At 43.9% G+C, this 9346-nt stretch overlaps 1 protein-coding gene across 5 annotated transcripts in view; it reads left to right on the plus strand.

The window, feature by feature from the left end:
* Positions 1-9095, plus strand: part of INPP5D (inositol polyphosphate-5-phosphatase D) — a 59126-nt gene extending 50031 nt beyond the window's left edge. For 2 of the 5 annotated variants that reach the window (XM_054166288.1, XM_054166289.1), the window contains exons 21-26: positions 650-732; positions 1819-1906; positions 2665-2814; positions 3543-3636; positions 4548-4655; positions 5343-5655. In XM_054166288.1, the coding sequence (XP_054022263.1) occupies positions 650-732; positions 1819-1906; positions 2665-2814; positions 3543-3636; positions 4548-4655; positions 5343-5616 (797 nt within the window). In that variant the 3' untranslated portion in view covers positions 5617-5655. Of the gene's footprint in view, positions 1-649; positions 733-1818; positions 1907-2664; positions 2815-3542; positions 3637-4547; positions 4656-5339; positions 5656-7168; positions 7743-8474 lie in introns of those variants that run through there. The other 3 variants (XM_009900994.2, XM_054166287.1, XM_054166290.1) reach the window with 3 other exon arrangements.
* Positions 9096-9346: the final 251 nt, after the last annotated feature.

The raw sequence follows: 9346 nt of genomic DNA on the forward strand, positions 1-9346 counted from the left end.
ATCACCTTAAAGTGATTGATTCTATAAATAGGTCTGTGTACCTACCCATGCTGTAGGTTTTACAGCACAGTCCCTGTGCTGCAGGGCTGAGGCTCAGCTCTTTATGTAATGTGAGCCCACATGGCCTGGCTGTGGGTTTTTTTCAGCGGTTCCCCATCAGAGGAGCGCTGCTGCAAGTGGGACAGCATGCCTTCAGTGTGCGCTCCAGCACATTATCGCATGTCAGAGAGCTATGTCAAAGGCAGTTCCAGAAAAGATTATTTTTTTGCCTGTATCAAAATTTGCATAAATTTCTATGGAAACAGTGTATTACGAATCTTAAATTAGAATTTCAAAAGTGTGCTATCTTGAGTGGCGTAGGAAGAGCTGTCATGTTCTTATCCTCCAGCCCATGTATTCACGGAGCTTTTCAGTGCCAAGTTTAACTGTAAAATAAAACCATTTAACAATGCTCCAGTAAAATCACTTGTAAATTAACTGTGTAAACATTCACCCAAAGCTCAGACTTTAAGCTTCTTAACACTTTTTAAACTTGAGTCCAAGGGGGGAAATAATTGCAGGCCTTTTGGTGATCTGGCATCTGAAAAAGATTTGTAGGCAAGTTCTTGCTGTCTCTCTGAGGCTGAACTCCTTTCTCATCACTTTGCAGGTTTTGTGAAGAGCCAGGAAGGAGAAAATGAGGATGGGAATGAAGGGGAGCTTGTGGTAAAGTTCCTTGATGCTCTTCCAAAGGTAAACTGAGACTATGTTTCCATATTCATATGGAAGAGAAGCCTTCTCCTTGCATCCCATAAGCATCATTACATCTTTCGCTTATATAAATGTTACTTTCAGGAACATGGTTGTGGTCATGTTTACACTCAAAATGGGCTGTAAGAATGCAGAGCAGGCTTAAGCTAGAGTATGTTATAAGCAGCAAAGGACCTTCTTACTTTCCTGCCAGTATACTTCCACCTGTATCAGGAATTTTGCTGGCCTGATTAGGCCACTTTGGAGTGTAACTTTTCTCACCTTTTTAGTGAACAAATCTTTTCATTAGTCCCTTTGTGTGTGTGTTTGGCATTTTGTGGGGTTTTCTTGGTTGGTTGGTTGGTTGGTTTGGGGTTGGGGTGGGTTTTTTGTGTGTGTTTTGGTTTTGGTATTAGACAGAAGATAAACCAGCTGTGCTGGAGTTTCTTTTCCCTATGAGACAGGGGGTGTGTTCTTGGTATTTTGAGGAAAGTTGACTAAGTAATTTTAACCTGTGTTAAAAAGTCCATCGATGACCAGAAGCAGTGGTCTGTAACAGTGTCAAAGACAAGCCCTGTCCTTGAGATCAGAGCTGTTCTCAATTTCCTGACCTGGTGGGACTTAGAAGGACTATTGGAATTCTTGAATTTGGAAAAAAGATTAATATCAGTACCCTTCTGAGTAGCCCAAAAGAAGAACTGCTGACTTCGGATAATGCCTTACACTGAGAGATTGGGTAAAGACCCTACAATAAGTGGTTGTAACAACAGCCAAACAGATTTTTGGGAACACTGTGTATGTAATTAGAGTTCAGATCACATCCTCCTAGAATAATTTTCAGTCCACGCAGAAAAAATCTGCAGCTCAATCCAATGTGAGTGGCCAATTTGTTTGTTTCTGTCTGCTGTGCTAGGAGTGAGCGGAGACTATAAAAATCTACATTCCACGACAGGTCTCCAAACATCTTTGAAGAAGCTGATCCTGAGGGTGACATCCAGCTGAGTTTTGTTCATTTAGACAGAGCCACAGGGAGAACTGTGTCTACATGGACCACCTGTTGTATTGACCAACATTAACTTATTTTTGCAGCTGACTCCAATTATTTCAGACCCAGAATACCTACTGGATCAACACATCCTGATCAGCATTAAGTCATCAGACAGCGATGAATCTTATGGTAAGTGCATAGCTCTAAAGTTCTGGATGAGTCAAATTCTACTTAGATTTTTCCAAACTGCTGAGAGAGTGGGAGAGAACAGAAGTAACTCTTATAGACTGAACATCTATGATGCTCTGACATCTGATTTAGAACTCAATACATACAAAAATACACTGTGGGCAATATATATTTTGTGCAGCAATGATGATTAGAGGAATATGAACTAGAAGCAACAATCTGTGTGAGCTTTACCAGCCCTAAAAGAGCAGTGGCTTAAAAAGAACGTAGCTGACAGGAATTAAATCAAGAGTCAGTCTGTTTAAATAGGTTTATTCAGAACATGCAAATCCTGTTTCACTTGCATGTACTTAATGTACTTCTCCTGGCTACAGAAAAGTCATTTGCAGTGTTGCTTGCTTCCAGATTCTAACCAGCCGGAGATTGTAGACCTTGACCATAGAAGGCTCTTTGCTGAAATGCCATTAACTGCCATGGCAGTCACAGGTTCATGTTTTCCTTACCAGAAATGGAAGCTCAGAATCCTGCAGTCACCAATGGGTGTCTCCAGCGCCCAAATCTTTCACACATATGTGAAAAAGTGAAATGAACACCCCTAATTTCTCAAAAGATATTATACTACTTACTGTGATCCAAAAATGATTCTGTCCATAATCTCAGGCCTGCCAGCACAGTGATAGTAGATGACTGACAGGAGAAAGAAATTTCAGTGCTTTTTCACTCAGTCTCAGGCTCATTGTCACCTTGTCATCCTCTAGGAGAAGGCTGCATTGCCCTGCGAATAGAAGCAACAGAATCCTTAGTTCCTATTCATACTGTGCTGACACACCATGGTGAAAAAACAGGGGTCTTCCAAGGGGAAATCAAGCTACAAACTTCACAAGGAAAACAAAGAGAGAAACTGTATGGTAAGGAAAGAGATCATCTCTGCAGCACTCTCTCTAGAGAATATCCATTTCAAAAGATTTCTGATTACTGTCAAGGAATTGAAAATTATCCTTGCAGTGCTTTTAGTCCCAAAGAGGCAAGAACTTTTGATGCTGACTTCAAGGAGATGTGAGTATCATTAGTTCTTCATATATCTGTGCTCTTTAAGAAAGATACAGCAATTGCACTTGGGCTTTTCTTTTTCATTGTTCAAGTAAATTGAGCAGACTGAGAGAGCCCTCTGTCTGTCACTGACACTGGTTTTATTGAATGGTGATATCTTATTTCCACTTGCAGTGGCTGTAAGACAAGGTGCCAAAGCTCTCCCTGCTCCAGTCACCCTGGGGAACATCTGCAAAGAGCACGGAAGGCTCTCAAGGAGCAGTTCCTCAGCTTTGCTTTCTTGTTCTCTTTCAGAGTACAAAAGCAGCCCCATGACATTACTGTTATTGTCAATGGTAACATGACCTGTATGTGACTGTTTGGGAGAATGTGACCTTTCTACTTCAAGATACACTTTTTCCGATGTCAGCAAAACATGATATGTATTAGTGGGCAGCTGAAAATGTAATAGCAACAACCATTTGAAACTGTCTCACTGCCATTCTAATAGACAGAGAGATGCCTTAATACGAGCAGTAACAGAGAAATCCTAGGGAACTTGCCTCAATCTGCCAAAGCCTCTTCATGTGCCTTTCCTTTTCTTCAGATTTTGTCAAGATTGAACGTGATGAAATAGCTGGGCAGAAACCAAAGAATGTCAGCAACTTAGAGTCTAGCAAAGACTGGGATCAGACTAACAGGTAAGAGGCAAGCAGGTATGTCAGTTACAGGAACCTAGTTGGCTTAATAAACACAAAGCTGGGCTTGCTGTGGGAGCAGTATTAAAGGCATAGTGAACACTTGGAAACTGTGCTCAACACTTCTATACCCAGAGCTTCAAAAGCTGAGAATGTATAAGTTACAGAATCACAGAACAGTGGGGCTTGGAAAGGACCTCTTAGGATCACCTAGTCTAACCCCTCTGCTAGAGCAGCTTTGCCTAGAGCAGGTTTCACAAGAATGCAATGTCCAGGGGGATTCCGAATGACTCCATAGATGGAGACTCCACAACCTCTCTGGGCAGCCTGTTCCAGTGATCTACCATCCTCAAAGTAAAGAAGTTCCTCCTCATATTTAGATGTTCGAGTTTGTGCCTTTGACCTCTAGTCCTGTTATAGGGCACCACTGAAAAGAGGCCAGCCCCATCTTCCTCATGCTTACTCTTTAAGTATTTATAAGCACTGTTAAGATTCCACCTCAGTCTTCTATGCTAAAAAGCTCCAAGGTCTTCAAGACTGTCTTCATAAGACAAATATTCTAGTTCCCTCATTATCTTCATAGCTTTTTGCTGTACCCTCAAGCAGTTCCCTATCATCCCTGACCTGGGGAGTCCAGAACTGGACACAATACTCCAGGTGTGGCCTCACCAGGGCAGAGTAGAGGGGGAGGAGAACCTCCCACCACCTGCTGGCCACACTCTTCTTGATGGACCCCAGGATGCCGCTGGCATTCTTGGTCATGATGGCACATTGCTGGCTCATGGTCAGCCTGTTGTCTACCAGGACTCCTAGGTCTTTTTCCACAGAGCTGCTTTCTAGCAGGTCAGACCCTAACCTGTAGTCAGACTGGGTCCCTGCAGCCCACTTCAAAAAGGCCTTTTTTTTTCCAACAGAAAGTCAAAATCTGCTCATCTGATGGCCAGAGAGGCAGCAGCCATTGCTCGCTATCGGGGAAGTGCTTCCTCTTCTCCAGACAACCTGGGGAAGGAGGATATGTTACGGTAATTTTTCTGGTTTGCCTCTGCCAGCTTAGGCTAGGAAGCTATGCTCAAACTGCCTGTCTTTGCCATCCCAAGAGTCACAGGACACTTCCTAGGAAGACTGTCCTTTTGCTCCACTTTCACAGGAGCATTTCTTTGCAGGCAGCTTCCTGGCTGCAACCTGCTAGTCTATACAGGCACATCTCAAAAAGCCAAATCTCTCTCCTGTAGTTCCAGCAGTGTATTCCTTTGCTGTGAAACGCTGCTCAATGCTGCAATTTGCCTCTTGCTTGGAGCTGTCCTGCTGCAGCAGCCACCTGAACTGCTGGGACCTGTAAAAGCCTCTGTGTGTGGCTGCAAAAGCAAAGTGCTCTCTGCAGCCTGGACATGGAAGTGTCTGCAGCAGCCAGAGGAACTATCTGGGGCTGGGGGAGGTGGCCTTGACCCAGTTGCTTCCTCTTCAGTGACCCATGGGAGGAAGGCACTAACAGGACTCCCACTTACTGCCTGATTCTGAAACAACAGTTAAAAAACAAACAAACAAACAAACAAAACCAAACAAACAAAACCCCTAGGTGGTATTGGATCAAAGCAATCAGTGGGCACTAACTCCTTTGTAGCTGGCAGGGAGAAAAGCAAAACAAAACAGAACAAAACAAAATGTATTTTTGTGTGTACCTTTCTAACAATATTTCTTCTCTTCAGCAGCTCTACTCCCACAGACATCAGCAACCCCAACTACCTGGGGATGGCTGCTTTCTCTCAACAACCATCTACAATCAGCCAGCTTAAGCAGATACCTTCGCCAGACCAGCCACCTTCTCTCTGGAGCTATGAGCAACAGCCCAAAGATGCTTCCTCTGTAATGGGACAGAGTCAGTCATCCTCCACATCACCCTCCTTGTCACCTCTATCTCCAAAAACATCTCTCCAGCCTACAGTAAACAGAAGCATTTGTAGTCGCAGCCAAGAGTATCCGTGAGTATTCTGAGGTTTGCACTGACTGTAGTCTTTCTCCTGCCATTCTGCACAGTCATTCTTTCAATAGGTGTGCAGAGTTCAAGGTGCAGCATATGCTTTCATTCTTATGTCTAGAACTAGAAAAAGCTAAGGTCACAAGTGCAGGTGTCACATACTCCAATAAAAGTAGTCTAGTAGTTCCTCAGACTTCTGTGAAAGAAAAGCCAAAAAGATATGTATGTTTAATTCTCTGCTACAAGAAGAGAGGATCGTGGAGTTGACTGTAGTAACAAAGAAGAAAAGGTAAGAGTGTGGCATAGATCTTTTAACTGGATGGAAAGGAGTGCTCCTTCACACGTCATATGTGAAGTACTTTAACTGAACTTCTACTTACACTGCTATACAAATGTCCATCTTGCTAGAGCAGTTGGCATCCATGCACTGCATCTGTCACAAGCCTTGATGCAGAAATTTCATCAAGCAATTGAATATACCCCCTCAGCATCCAGCTGCACTAAGTGATAAGGCTACTCCACACTAGTGCATATACACCACCAATGTCCCTGTTCCAGACCTCTTTTTCCTAGTGGCAGGTGCTTTCTGATCCTGGGCTAGAATTCACTGGTAAATGTATGTGGTGCTCCAGAAAGCAGAACTTGCAGAAGTCAAAGATGCAAGAACTGGCTTAATCTGTTGTGGACCTGACAACACTTCAGTATGCTCTCAGTTCTTTGCTTCTCAGTACACTGACTTCCAGAAAATAACTTGAAGTAAGTAACACAACTCATCTGAAGACACCCAAAGAACATGTGCCATTCACCCCTATTCCACTCTATTCAGTGATACTGTGGCTGATTTTTAAGTATCGTGGCAGTTCTCCACATGAAAGCTTTGCCAAATCAGGTCAAGTCATACAAAGGCTGTGAAACCTCCCTTGTCCCATTGTACAACTGTGCTGCCATTCCAAGTCTCAGCCTCAGTTCAAAGGGCTCAGCTGCAAACACCCAGTGCTTGTCTCACCCTATAGAAGATAGCTATCACTTACTTATTGTGCATTTTGGTGCGTTAAGGAGTTTTATCCCTTCCCTAGCAATACCATGTGGCACTGGTATGAAGAGGAGATTGACCTAGTTGTAAAATGCTACAGTGTGACATAAGCATCAACTGTCCAGACAGCTATTTCAATCCTTTCCACCAGATTTGAGAACTCAGTATTACAATTCAGATTTGTGCATACTGCAGAGTCATCAAAGCACTTGGCACAGTTTGGCTCAGTATCTTATCACTGTTTAAAGAAAAACCAAGTGCTGCTCTGAGGAGACTGTAGTCCAGCAGGGAGTTTATACAGTACCATGCATATCTACTCTCAGATGGCACATCAGTATTGATTAAACAAAGGGAAAATAACACAGTTCTGTTCTCTTCCCCAAAGTTTAATTGTTATCCCATTGCCCTTTTGAACTGTTAGTTTAATTTCACCATGCTCATTTCCTGATAATTTTCTCTTGAAATCAGTCAGTGTTTCTTGCCTGCTCTTTACAAGTCTTCTTTTTACACTGCTTTGATGACTGTAGGCCACCTGAACTGGGGAAAATCACAGCAGAATCTTTGCTTCAGGAGGAGGGACAGCAAAAGCCAGAAATGTTTGAGAACCCACTGTATGGTTCTATGGGATCTAAGGGCAAGGTCGCACCAAAGAAAGAGCAGGACTACCCCAAGGCCTCACGAAAAGAGCAGCCACCACTGCCAGATCAGAGCTGCCATCTCCCAAAGTCACAGGAGCTTGACAGCAGCAAGACCTCTGGCAAACAACCATCGCCACCTTTCCTGGTCCCCACGCAGCGATTTCGGTCCTACACCTGCTCCAGCCAGTCTGAAGAAAAGAATACAGGTGAAAAGACTCAGGGCAAACCGAAGACAGCAACATCATCAGACAATTCAGCACCGCTCAAAAAACTAGTCAAGCCACTGAGGTCTGAAGTCAGCCCAAGCATCCAGGGACAGCACAAGCCACCCCTTCCCTCAAAGAGCCGGGCAGTGCTGGACATGCAAAACTCCAAGGGCCGAGATTATCGGGATAGTTCAGAGCTGCCACACTCTGGGAAGCATCGGACAGAAGAGGGACCAGTTGGCAGGACAACTACACCGGTGTGTCCCTTGTGAGAACAAGGCAGGGTGGAAGTTTTAAAAGCCTGTGGTGTCACAGCAGAATACTGCTAGAGTAGCACTGGCCCTCACTGTGCCCTCAATGAGCTTCCTAACCAAGCTCAGAGCACTGTCACATGGGGACAAAGCTTGCAGACCAAAGGACTCAAGGGAGCATCTTAAAGCAATATGGCTGCAAAAGGCGTCACATTGTGAAACCATGACCTTAGTTTTGGGTGAAATTTTAACTTCTGGACTGTTTAAGCTCAGTGTCTGGAAGAAGAATGCAAATAGTCAGCTACTTTTTTACTGCTTCCTTGGTGCATACTGCATTGTTGCTGAGAATGTCCAGACTTGGCCTGAGTCATTTACCAAAATTAAAAAAAAGAATATTTAAAGTAGTTATCTATGCAAAATGCCAATTTAGACCAGTGGTGTCCAGAGCCATTACTTGAACCCTCTATAGACAAAAAATCATGCATTTACTTTACTGGGATGGTGGGGTTTTTGGTTGGTTTGTTGGGTTGGGGTGGGGGGTTGTTTGTTTGGGTTTTGTCGGTTTGTTTTTCCCAGATCATCATGAGTTAGATGAGAAGGAGTAGAGGAGGACGTAGTATAAATGGGTTTGGGAGAAAAAGAGGGTCCACTTGACCAAGTTGTAGGTTGTTTTTCCTTCTCCATTAAAAGATTTAGAATTGACAGTAGACAAGCTGACATCTTTTCTTGTCTCTACAGTGAAACAACACAGCAGGATGGCCCCCTAGGAGGAATCCTGATGGGAAGAAAGACGGAGATGACCTCTTTGTTCACACCACTGTTCTCTGCTCTGGTTCTAAAAAGACTGGGGAGTACAATTTTTGAGGGTCTCTATGATTATGAAAATGTTCCAGCTGAGAAGTTTATCCTATATTGCTCAGAACAAGAGGAGCCAGAACCACAATACCAAATGCAAGTTAGCCTTTTGTAGTGTCACTTTGGTACTTCCAGTAAGAGGCAAGTGGTTAAGTACATGCATTAGTAAATGCTTTGAAAAAGAAGGTACGGTGTAAGGACCAGGAGATGGAAAGGATGCATTTAAAGAACCCCTTTTCTATCACAGCAAAATTTTCATTTTGTGTTATGGAGTTGCAATTAAAGAACATTATGGAAAAGGAAGTATTTTGAAAGCGGTACAGCTCCAATAGCATGTCCTATCCATGGAGCAAGGAGGTAGGGGAGGGTAGGGAACGAGTCTGAACAGCATGATGAATGTTGTACACTGGCAGGGAGCCACCTTTGCCGCCAGTGTGAGCTCCCAGGCTGCACACATGCATTATTTGTGCAGAGTGAGGGCTGGCCCTTGGCACTGCAGCTCTCTTTTTTCCCCCCCCCACCAAGCAGGCAGTGGTTTTGTAACCCTAACAAACAGAGGGAAATACCAGAACTACTGTGCAGGAATGGGAGAATAGGCAGGGTCCCTAGGCAGCCCAGGAGTATAGCTGCCTGAAGGGATGGACAAGCAGTCATTCCAGCCTCTTACAGCAAGCACTCTGCTTCTGAAGGACACTGGCCAGCTGTTTTTGTAGCATTCTTAATAGATTAATGCTGACCTTACTGTACACTTCTGT

Source organism: Dryobates pubescens, chromosome 13 (assembly GCF_014839835.1).
Source record: "Dryobates pubescens isolate bDryPub1 chromosome 13, bDryPub1.pri, whole genome shotgun sequence".
In the NCBI taxonomy this organism is placed as follows: domain Eukaryota; kingdom Metazoa; phylum Chordata; class Aves; order Piciformes; family Picidae; genus Dryobates; species Dryobates pubescens.